The sequence below is a fragment of the Carya illinoinensis genome, chromosome 8, assembly GCF_018687715.1.
Source record: "Carya illinoinensis cultivar Pawnee chromosome 8, C.illinoinensisPawnee_v1, whole genome shotgun sequence".
NCBI lineage: Eukaryota > Viridiplantae > Streptophyta > Magnoliopsida > Fagales > Juglandaceae > Carya > Carya illinoinensis.
In genome coordinates, this window is record NC_056759.1 from 4643216 (window position 1) to 4655452 (window position 12237).

General features: G+C 34.5%; 1 protein-coding gene across 4 annotated transcripts; it reads left to right on the plus strand.

The window, feature by feature from the left end:
- Positions 1–7067: 7067 nt before the first annotated feature.
- LOC122319175 (probable trehalose-phosphate phosphatase J) lies at positions 7068–10287 on the plus strand. 4 transcript variants are annotated; one of them, XM_043137119.1, is made up of 13 exons: positions 7070–7249; positions 7510–7599; positions 7732–8045; positions 8166–8306; positions 8409–8480; positions 8575–8670; positions 8781–8837; positions 8936–9037; positions 9148–9225; positions 9383–9452; positions 9620–9690; positions 9801–9893; positions 10048–10287. In XM_043137119.1, exons 3-13 carry the CDS (start codon positions 7752–7754, stop codon positions 10105–10107), a joined length of 1134 nt encoding a protein of 377 aa, XP_042993053.1. In that variant the 5' UTR covers positions 7070–7249; positions 7510–7599; positions 7732–7751; the 3' UTR covers positions 10108–10287. The 4 variants fall into 4 exon arrangements, with proteins under 4 accessions (XP_042993057.1, XP_042993053.1, XP_042993055.1 ...); XM_043137121.1 differs by having other exon boundaries at positions 7510–7594; XM_043137123.1 differs by lacking the exon at positions 9620–9690 and having other exon boundaries at positions 7068–7249.
- Positions 10288–12237: the final 1950 nt, after the last annotated feature.

The window sequence follows — 12237 nt, forward strand, 5'->3', positions numbered from 1 at the left end:
TTTATAATATGATATATCACGTCAATTTATAATTTTATTTTTACAAAAATTCATTTTCTTGTAGTCAAAGAACAATTTATCTATGAATTAACCATTTTTCATAACTAAAATGATTGAAGCAAAGGTAATAGCTATGGTCTTAGTGGGAAAATATATTTTTCCACTAAATTTGTCCGTGGGAGACTAGTGACTTAAAGTTGGTGACACTAAGTATTTTTTCCCACCAATTCACAAACTCGTGGGAAATTGTGACATTTTTTCACCAAATAGATAGTAGAGAAAGACTAGAAATTTCATGACAAAATGTTACTCAAATAAGATTGGTTGGTGAGAAATACTATATTTTATGACAAAATATGCTGGTGGGTATTAGTATTGTCTAGTAGAGCATTTGGTGGAAAAAAATGTCTTCTGGCAAAAAAAAAAGTATTTGCCGCTAGACATATTCGCAGCAAATGGTAAAAGAATTCAGGAAAAAAAATTAATAATTGTAAAAGCAGAAAAAAAAATTTGATATTGTTTCACACCTATTAATCAACATTCAACTAAATTACCAAGTATCACAATACAAACATGTATGCAGTTCACAAGAGGGGAAGGAAAGAGAGAAATATAAAAGAACAAAAATACAATTGTTTTGACAAAACTCATCTAACTGGTCTTTTGATCTCGAATGTATACTTGAGTTCCAACGACATCTCTTGTCATCATCTTCAAGAAAAGAAATGGCACATAGTTCTAAGAAAAAAAAAATCAGACTTCTTGAGTTTCACTAACAAAAAATTCAACCAAAAAGAATATAACCAAAGTGAAATGGCACCTTCTCATGTTCAATTACTTGGTATACACGAAACATAGTGCAAGCAGCTTTAGTAGCATATTTGAGAGCAAAATGTCTATATAAAATCCAAAAAAAAAAAATCAATTAAATTTAGTGAAAGCACCTTAAGACACAGAAAGGACCCAAGTATTACTCAACAAAATTACAACACTCAAATTTTGTAGTAAGTATTCAGATCCTGCATTGCATCATGCATTAGAAGTAACAAACAGGTAACACAAGCATACACAATCACATTTCCCAACCAAGCATACCAATACAACCCTTCCTCCATACACATTAATCAAATCCAATCCAACACTAATCTAACACCAAATCAGGTTCCATTTATTTCTGACATCCAAAAGCATAACATAACACTAATCTGATATGTATGTATGCATAGTTGAATCAATTTTAATTCTCACCTGTTTGTGCAGGGGCAAGGCCCAGTTCTCCAGTATGGCCTTTTGCTCATGAGGGTAACATAAAACCAAATCCAAGTTAATTCCAATAAAAAGTAAAACATAATTCAAAAGAGCATGTTATTGATTCCCACTTTAATATTTAAACACAGTTTTAAATTGAAAGTTTGGCTACCATTTAACAAAATGAAGGACTGATTAGGACTTAAATAGGTGCATATATGAAAGGAATCAGTTCTTCTACATACCCATTTGAAAGAAATTGACAGAAAATCACCTCTACTGCATCTAGAATAACATAAAATGGACATCTAAGTTATGAAGCCAGTAGGTATAATTATCAGCAACACAAAGTAAAGATTTCCTTTCAGCCCTGTGCAAGAAAAGTCAATTCATCTGGACATCGTTTGTGTGATTCTTCAATATTAAAAAAAAAAAAAAAACCCTTAATTTATTTTCTTTTAAGATGTAACCTGTTTAAACAATCTAAAGTGGAGCAACCAATACAAATAATTTGTATGATCAAAGTCGTAATGGAGGACGAGAATCAAAGTTAATTTGTTATAATTTAATGGAGCTTGATGAACTTAAGTAAATGCCTTATCACTAAAAGGGATTGACATAAAACTGACGCAACTTCCAGATCAGATCAGATCAGTCAGAAAGTAGCTCATGGGTTTCAAAATATTTCATCTTGCTTCAAGCTAATTAAATGTCGAACCACCAAAAATATTTCACCAAGTTAATTACTCATGCATTACCCGTTTACAAGGCTCTAATTAGAGTATAATCACAGTTTATAATTCAAAACATCCCAACAAAAAGAACCCCATACTTAATTCAAACTCATCAAGTGCAAGTTTGCAACATATAATCACTTAAACACAAATTTGAAAATTCTATTAAAATCCATACACCTACTCATACTCAATCCATATATTACTATCACTTAATTCAATTAACACAATCACATCACATTATACTATAGTGATATTAGAGTGCTAACATTATACTTCACCTACAACTATATATTTTTTTTTATAAGTACTTCACCTACAACTATATTCAGAATATATAATTCCATCCATATCAATTATATAACAACTCAAACACAATCACTAACTTTATAAGTTTCATTCACACAACACATTCCAACTCATACATATACAAGTCATCACTTAATCCTTGAAATATAATCCTCTTCATAATATCAAGCCTTACAATTTAATCTCTCCTCCCTATTAGATCACCACTAAGATACATTACCCATCCTCCACATAAGTACATTCACACTTTATGGTGTTGTACATTCACAGCCTATTGATCAAACTACATCTTAAGATATTGTTAAATAACAAACATAAGTACTAAATAATAAACATAAGTGAGGGAGAATAAGATGCTGACCTTGAGATGCCCTCTTGTTCATGGAAAACCCATTTGCTAACTTCAGTAAAAAAAAAAAAAAACTCTTGATATATTGCTTGTTTTTAACTCATTTCAACTAAAAAAAGTGTAATATGCAGCGAACCAGAAACAATTCCCCCCCACATAGGTAAAAATAAGCCCCCAAACTAGAAACAATTCCCACCCACATCCTGCAACCAGGGGCTCCACAACATTCATTTCTTTTATTTTTGATAACACAAGAACAATGGAAACAACCATTCATTGGGCCGTAAATTATTTCTTCATTAAGTGTATCCCAGAACAATTAAAAGAATGAAAACAAAAGGAAGTTAGGAAATCTCAACGCTTTACCGACTACGAACACATTCTCAACAAGGCCCAACACTTCACAAATCACATCATCAACACCCTCAACACGACGTACATGTGCTTCCAACACTTATCCCAACTTCACAACTACAACACAACACCCAACACTTCACAATCCAACAACAATATCACAACCAAATCTGTTTCTCTTCCGACTTCCACAACAACACAATCAAAATACTACATATCCATGAATATAAATCTGTATAAGCAATCAACACCACGCTATACACGTCCATTTACTCAAAAATAAAGCACTAAAGATATGAAGGTAGGATTTTACCATCCTTAAGGGCTTCGACAGTGATGAAAGCATGCGGGAGCTGCTGCTGTTGTGTCGGTGGGTTGCTCGTGTTGGTGCGGCGTCATAGCTAGAGGCGGCGGTTGTGGCTCACGGCGTTGGATCTGGTGGCACAGAACAGGGGATCTGTGAGAGAGAGCGAACGCGAGGGAGGAAGAGGAGTCATCGCCGAGGTGGGGGCTTCGGCTGTGGGAAAGGGAGGGAGGGGGTCGTCGCTGAGGTGGGGGGCTAGTGTTGGTGGTGCGGCTCAACCGCTGGCAGCAGAGTTGGTTGGCGACAGCAAGGAACTGAGTGAGGGAGAGGGGACTCGGTTTGGGCTTGCCTCGGGGAGAGAGAAAGGGAAGGGAGGGAGAGGGAGGCGTGGGGTGGTTGGGTCCGGTGAGGTGGTCGTGCTCGGTGGGGGCGACGGTGGCCTGGGATGGAGCTGAGGAGAGAAAGAGCGAATGGGGAGGGGGTCCGTGCTACGGCGTCGGAGGAGAGAGAGAACACATAAATTAAACAAAGGGCGCACGGGTTTTGGGGGGGAATTTTAGGGTTTCAAGTTTAATGTCAACCGTTTGATCTTCAAATTTAATCAAACGATGAATGTTAAATAATGAGTGGAACTAGCTGAAGGGAATACTTATTTGCGGCGACTTCTTGTCGTCGCAAAAGGCCATTTTTTAGTTTGTTTTTCACTACATGAAGTAGTGGCAAAAGGCAGTTTTACCCACGATTTTAAAACTGTGGAAATGACAGTCATGGCAAAAGAACATTTTTTTTTTTTCCACAAATACAATTTGTAATAAGAAGTATTCTTCATGAGCATATATAGTGGAAAAAGTACTAGTGAGGAAAGTTCAATTTTGTTGTAGTGTAGCTAGTGCACGCAGCGAAAAGATTGAGGGCAAACAGTATGATACCATTAATGTACTGTTTATGATACATTTTTTTTCCATTATTATATTCGACAAATTTGTATTTCTCTCTTCGTGTGTTGCCTTTCAATCCGCCTTGTATAACTTTGTTTTCATTTTCAACCCAATTACTAACAAAAAGACTGATTTTTAAGTCCAGCAATTAAGAACTATGAGTCTGTGATACAATATAAATATATATTCTATTTTAATCTTATATGAAGCAGAATTTACTTGTGTTGGGAATAGAATAAGGATAATTAGGGGCAGCCAGCATGTACTGTTAGGTGTGTTTCTAGTGCATTTTTTATTTTCTTTTTCTTAAAATTTTTTTAAATATATTTAAACATTTAAGAAAATACATACATTTACTTGTACTCGCTTTCTTAACTATTAAGAAAAAATAAAATATATACTATCAAACTTAAGAGACAAATTAAAATAGGGACTACTTAACATTTTCCACAGAATAATTTCAACCCGCTGTTAATTAAAATCTCCTACTTTTTCAAGAATAATTAATACTATAATATAAATAATGTTAGATATAATTTTTAGATATGTAAGTTTCATGTATTTTTTTAAAAAAAATATAAAGTTTTTTAACATTAAAAAAAACAATATTTTTATATGAGTTACATGTATATGTATTAGTTTATTTTAAAAAAAAATTGTGGAGATCAGCACACTGGTGCAAACATTATTTCCCATGAGAAATACTTTTTGCAGTCGGCAGATGTAGTCGACTGTAAAAAAGTAAATTAATACGGGACCTACATGAAAAAAAAATTATTTTTATAACTTTTTTTTATTCATGTAGGTCCCTTTGAATATAAAAAAAAATTTATAATTTTTTTTATTCATTCCATACAACCGACTACACGCCGACTATATTTACCGACTGTATTTAGCAAAACTCATTTCTCATTCCATATATATCAGTATCAAAAACAGCTTTTGGCTCTACTAACTAGGAAGATTCCTTTCACTATTCATTATACCAATAATGGAGAGCCAAGGAGAGTTTTATAATTAATTATTTTGATAGCCTAGCTATATCTTATCTTTTTGAAAAACTTTTAGGTACGTACCTAACTTTGAAAACCTTAACCCCCTGTCACGTGGGCGGGGTTTGCCATCAAAGCATCCTTTTTATTTATGGTAAATTATTTAGATATATCCTTTTTATTGTAGTGCTTACGGAAAACAAATTGGTCGAAATTGAAAAGAGCATCGATCTCAAGAATTCTGGTTTTTGGAAATTCAATCAATTAGTCTGGTATTAGGAAGTCGCAAGTCGGTCACTAATTAATTGGATGAAATCGATTCGGTGCATGCATGCATGCAGTGGCGGTCTTTGTTGGAGGCTAGGCATGCTGCACGCAGTTCAATCTTCATGCCAAAGTAATGATCTAATTCCAATTATTATTGTAATTTTTATATAATTAAGAAGGGTTAAAAACCATAAAGGAGCACACCCAAGGGGAAAAACTTCAGCCCTCTTTTTTCTTTGTTCCTCATGTATATAAAACTTTTAATTACCACGACTATCGTGTGAAACGAGCGAGATGAAAGGAAAATGAGAAATTGGTGAAACTAGATCTCAACTGTCGATGAAAAAGGTTTTCACCTTCAATAGATGCACTAATATCAACACAACAGTGTCAACTAATCGGTAGTTATATAATTCAAAGATCTCTTGTTACATGAGAAAGTACTTATTATTGTTAAAGACAAACTATAAATAATTAAATATGATTATTCTCGTATCAAATTGTCATTTATCTCAAAAGCATAAATTGATGGAAAATATATATGTAGTTTGTTAATGCATAAAAATGGCATGACATGCAGAAATGAGAGAAAGAGTCATTCCTGGTCCGCCGAGATTATTCGGGCATCAATCGGTACTGTATGGAGTCCCCGACGGTGATCCGGTATGGTTGTATGGCGTTCGTGCGTTCATTCATGACAATGAATAGTAAATATATGCAGAGAAAACAAAAGAAAAGGAAACATACAAATTTACGTGATTCAGCATTAAGTCTACGTTCACAGGTTGTTTGGGAAGGCGAATCCACTATAAAGACGGGTGAAAAACAATTGGTGAATTGGTAAACCAGACTAAACTGGACCAAACCAATGGGATCGATTTGGTCTCGAGTTTGATTCGGTCCGATACCAGTTTTGTTTTTCTTAAAACTGGTCAAAATTGATCCGTTCTATTTCTTTTTTCTAAAACTGGACCGGTTTATATATATATTTTAAATTTCCTATTATATATAATTTTTATATATAATTATATATAAAATCATTTTGTATTATATGATAAATTACTAATTAATATAATATTAAATTTTAAAATCTTATATCATTTTATTTTTTGTATTAATAGTTATACTGATACTATATCATTATATACTATAGTCTATAATACAATTATAATATATATTATAATATACTACAATATATTATCACTATAATATTATATATTATAATGTATTATATTATATAATATAGTATATAGTATATTAAAATTGAAAAATCGGATCGAACTGGATCATAAACCGGTAAAACCAGAGTACCGGTTTGAGAGGATAATCGGTGCGTAATCAGTTTTAAAAAAATACAAAATCAGTACATACCAATTCAATCTTAAATTTTGTTCAAAATTGAACCAGACTGGACCAATTTCACTCCTAACTATAAATATTTTTGTTTTATATTCTCTCATCATCGTTGTACAATAAAGATCGAAACTCTATCTTTTAGAAGATCTCATCACTGGAGTTTCTGTCTTGAGGATGAATAATCTAAAGCAGTCGAAGAAGTGGTTTAGTCTATTCTCTTTATCATCTCCCCCTTGCTTACTTTATGTCCTGTCTTCTCTCATTTACGTCATATCTTTACTTTTTCTCTTGACACTGTCATTTCCTTCGTCAGTCTTTGTCTTCTCCTTTTTTCTTCTTCCTCTCTACCGATCTTCGATCTAGTGGGGGTTCTTTGATGGACTGGATTCTTTATCTGGGTATGAAATATTTTATTCCCTCCATAGTTATTTATATATTATCTTAACACTATCAATTGATCTTATTATCACAATAAATATCTACTTTTATTGAAAAAATAATTAAAATGCATTTATTGGAATCGAAACCTAGTAGTGAGAGTGCCACGAAACCTAGTTGTATACTGACTAGACAGCGTCGGTTCCTTTATACTGGCTTTCAATTTTTGCTGTTATTTTCCTTTGCTTTTGATGTTTCTTCTGTAATACATGTGTTTCAGCTCAAGATCGTGCTCACACATTTCCAGCTCTGTTTTTTAACCTCTGCTTCGTTAACCTCTCATACCTCAGAAACTACTCAAAACGGTGAGGTATTAGAATTAACACAACTCTTACGTCGGTTAGGTTAAACCATTCCAATGGGCCGTCTATCTTTGATTTTTATCCTTTTTTTGTAGTTTCTTTCTATCTACCGAATAGGTTATTGGTGTTTATAAATGCAGGGTTGAAGATATTAAAAAAAATGACTACGCAGAATGTGGTGGCTTTTGAGGATTGCACATCGTGTATCGGAAAAGTTAGAGTGGCCGCGTCGAAGTCAGACCTGTTCTTGCCCGCCATCACGGAGCCGCTGGCTGCACTTGGTGGCCGGCACATCGCCTTATGCCAAAAGCAGCTCTTGAAGAGTCTTGAAACTGGAGGAGGAGGAGGAGGAGCCAGGGCCAGTGCCTGGGTTGATTCGACGAGATCTTCCTCGCCTACCCAAATCAAATCCACGGCTTCTTTGCCTGAAACGGAAGAGCAAAGCTCCTGGATTGTATGTGCCAGTCTCTATCTCTAGATGATGATCCTACTGTATTAATGTCTTCCGTTATAATTTGTGTCTAATTAACATGTAAGTTTGGATTGTGTTTGTTTCTTAATGGTTTGGCGACAGCTCCGTTATCCATCTGCATTAGAAACTTTTGAGCAGATAATATCAGCTTCCAAGGGAAAGCAGATTGTGATGTTTCTGGATTATGATGGCACCCTCTCTCCGATTGTCGATGATCCAGATCAAGCATTTATGTCGAAAGATGTAATTAGTTTTATATATCCTCTCTACTGAGTCATTCATGCTTGGTTGATCATATGAATTTGTAAACTCAAATGTCATGCACATTTTCTTTTCTTTAAATAGATGAGAGAAGCTGTAAGGGATGTTGCTGCATACTTCCCCACGGCCATAGTGAGTGGGAGGTGCAGGGATAAGGTCATTTTCCAGAACTATAAAATTGTTTTGAAGTCTTTTATGCTACACACGATTATTTTTAATTCCCCTTTTTCGTTGGTAATCAAATTTGCAGGTTTATAATTTTGTAAAGTTAGCAGAACTATACTATGCAGGTAGCCACGGAATGGACATCAAGGGACCATCCAAACCGCGTCGAAAATGGAATAAAGTGAGTTGTAGTGCGTACAAAAATTAATGATCCTAGTAATAATAATCCTTTTGTTTTCGGTTCTTCTTGCCGTTTATACAACTTTTCCTCTTGATTTTATGATGATCCAGGGAAATCAAGCAGTCATCTTCCAAGCTGCTACTGAGTTTCTACCCATGATTGACGAGGTTTTTATCCGATTACTTCTGATCTCCAAGCAAAAATCACCTAGAATAGAAAAGGTAGTTAAATATTTGAAAGACTCATAGTGACTTTATTACTTCAGGTGTACACAACCTTGTTAAACAAAACAAGTTCCATCCCAGGAGCAAAGGTGGAAAATAATAAGTTTTGCCTATCCGTACACTTCCGCTGTGTTGAAGAAAAGGTAATCGAAACCCACTTTGTTCGATTGTTTTTTCCAGGCATACATCCTAATTAATTCCTACGTACGACAATAACAAAGTTGGTCTTTTTATTTTCTTGCGTGCGTCTTAGAGATGGGCTGCATTAACAGAACAAGTTAAGATGGTGCTCAGTGCGTATCCTAAACTTAAACTGACTCGAGGGAGGAAGGTACTTACACCTTGATATTTAGTTGTTCGATTCTCGATCGTTTAAAGATCGATGGTACAATTCGACACAGAAAAAATCCAGCGATTTTTGTAACTGTGGACAAAGTTTCCGTACGTTAATTATATGCCTGCCCGCGGGCAATATATTATTAAAACAGGTACTGGAGATCCGTCCAACCATCATGTGGGACAAGGGCAAAGCCCTCGAATTCTTGCTGGAGTCTCTAGGTGAGTACTGTTGAGGCAGTTTCTTCTAAAAAAAAACAGCTAGCTACTAGGTCGGGATTCATGAATCCCGACCTTGGTATCAAATAAATAGGTGACTAAAGGACTTATTGTCCAGATCACGATCTATTAGTCTTGATCTTAACCCAATTAATGTTTTTCTTTATAAGGATATGCCAATTCTAGTAACGTTTTGCCTATCTATATTGGAGATGACCAAACAGACGAGGATGCGTTCAAGGTGGTTGAATATCTTTATAACTGTATCTCTCCAGCTTATAAGTTATCAGATTTTTTATTTTTTTTTAAACGGCAGCTCTCATCATTTGTTTACACTCGATAATTGATTAGGTTTTGCGCGACAGAGGGCAAGGGTTTGGGATCCTTGTTTCTAGAGTTGCAAAGGAAACAAGTGCCACTTATTCTTTGCAAGAACCATTCGAGGCAAGATTTTCAATCCAAATTAAGATGCATGCACTCGCACTAATTTTGTGTTTGATCTATCTTATAATTAACCTTATGGCCGGCTGAAACCTTGGTTTGGGTTTCGATCGATTTGCATGTCAGGTTGACATATACTTCGTCGTGTCAATTGCAGGTTAAGGAGTTTTTACGGCGTTTGGTGGTGGAGAGGAATAGATGGTTACTGCAAGGTTAAACATGACCTACGTACGGCAATTATTGTTCCCATGAATATCTTTGGGTGGGATCAACTTTTGCGTACGCGTCGTGTTACAATTAAGTCTTGAGATAACTAATTATATATGTATTTTCTTTAGAGATTGTAATTAGCCAAAATTGTGAGAAATTAAGAAATTCTCCCTAAAATTGTTAAAACATATATAGTACTCTCTCTCTCTCTCTCTCTCTCTCATACATACAATATACATACGTATCATGATAGATGCACAACCGTTTTATACGCATGCCCATTATTGGAAGTAGTATTACGGCAGAAGCTAGCAAGCACGTGATCAGCATGATGCCTGCCTGCGTGCATTAGGTAATAATTGGGAGTTGTACATATTGTACACGGTAAACTTGGGATATGAGTACTTTGACATGTGATTCAGGCCGGGCTTTCAGCAAAGTGCAGCATCATCTTTCAGCAAAGTGCAGCATCATGAAGCTGAAGCTGCAGATAATAAATAAGAGGAATGTTACTGTGATAAACCGATTATACAAAAGGAATATTATAAATTGATATGTTTTATTTCATCTATTAGTTTTACTTTATAATAAAACTAATTTTATAATCTGAAGAATCATTTTAAATTAATATATTATTTTGTATAATACATTTACGGCTGAAGTATTTTGCAATAAATAATATAGGTTATTAATGTTAAAATTAGCTTTCTACCTGTACGTACGTACTATACGATGTTTAAACAGTCCTGATTTAATTCCCTTCTTAATGAACATATAGCAGTACTTAACGAACAACGTCAACTGATCTAGACTATATATAGATAGTAAATTATTAGGAACATGAATTATTAAACACATTCCTATATAATTATTTATGTATTTCTACGCGTACCTTTTCAAATTTGCATTAATTTCTGCACTATATATATGTCATTCATGAACTGCAATATGCAAACATTTTAGATCAGTAATGTTTTCAACTGTGCATACATATTGGTTTAAAAAGTATTATAAGATCGATTAATATATATATATTGATCTAGTTGTAAATTATCTGGGAAGAAGACAGACACATGAGATGCACATGACTCCCGGCCACATGCATGCACGGGCACGCACACTCACACTTGGAGAAGAACGGACTCATGCACGTAAAGCCTGTAAGCTGGAGTCTTCCCATGCATATACATGCAGTGGAATACGTACCCCAAGAAGACGATCGATCCTGAGAACTGTGCAAGAGAACCACATTTTTTGTGCATTTCCTACTAAAGTTAAGTTATATTATTATTTAATTAATTATTAGTTTACAGATATAGTAATAACTACGTGGACAGACTGCTATGCAGTCAAAGAACAGATCATCGGTCGTGAATTCTTGGACCGAGTATTTCGTTTCATGACCAACTTAAACTTGTGATATCTGATCATGTGCGCCGTCCTTAGTAGTGTGTTAAAATCTCAATAATAGAAGAAAGCATCTTCTGCTTTCTTCTCCAACAGTAGCAATTAAAGTCGGGTGCTCTATGAATTTTAAAATACATATATTTTCTCGCGCGCATGCGTGAAAGCGTTTGACTAATTTGTTGATCCCGAGAACCTGTCTGGCTATTTTGAACCACTACAATGACTGATGTTGATGTTATAGACTTCTAATAATACAAATAAATTAATATACAGCGCGGTAGTTCCATCAACATGACGGTCGAAACTCGAAAGTGAAAAAAAAAATAAAAAATAAAAATAATGTCTGGGCCGTCGACATCATATAATACTTATTCAAAACATAATTTAATGTTGTCCTTAGAGACATTAAATTACACGTCACTTGTATATGATGTTTAGTACATTTTCGTAAAAAATAATCTTTTTATTATAAAATTTTAATTGTAAAAATTCTTTTTTCTCGTAATTTATCCAAAATCCACTCCTAAGAAATTTTTTGATAAATTTATGAGAAATCTTTAATTATCCAAAAGCGTGCTTTATTTCACTTATGTATCTATAAGCAACTTACCTAAATTTCAGAGAATTTTTGGCGTGTCATGAAGTATATGAATCATACACTGAAAGTAAGTTGATGTCGAAGCGAATGAAGTGACATGGCATCTACCCTTCGAGATTGATATATTGTTTG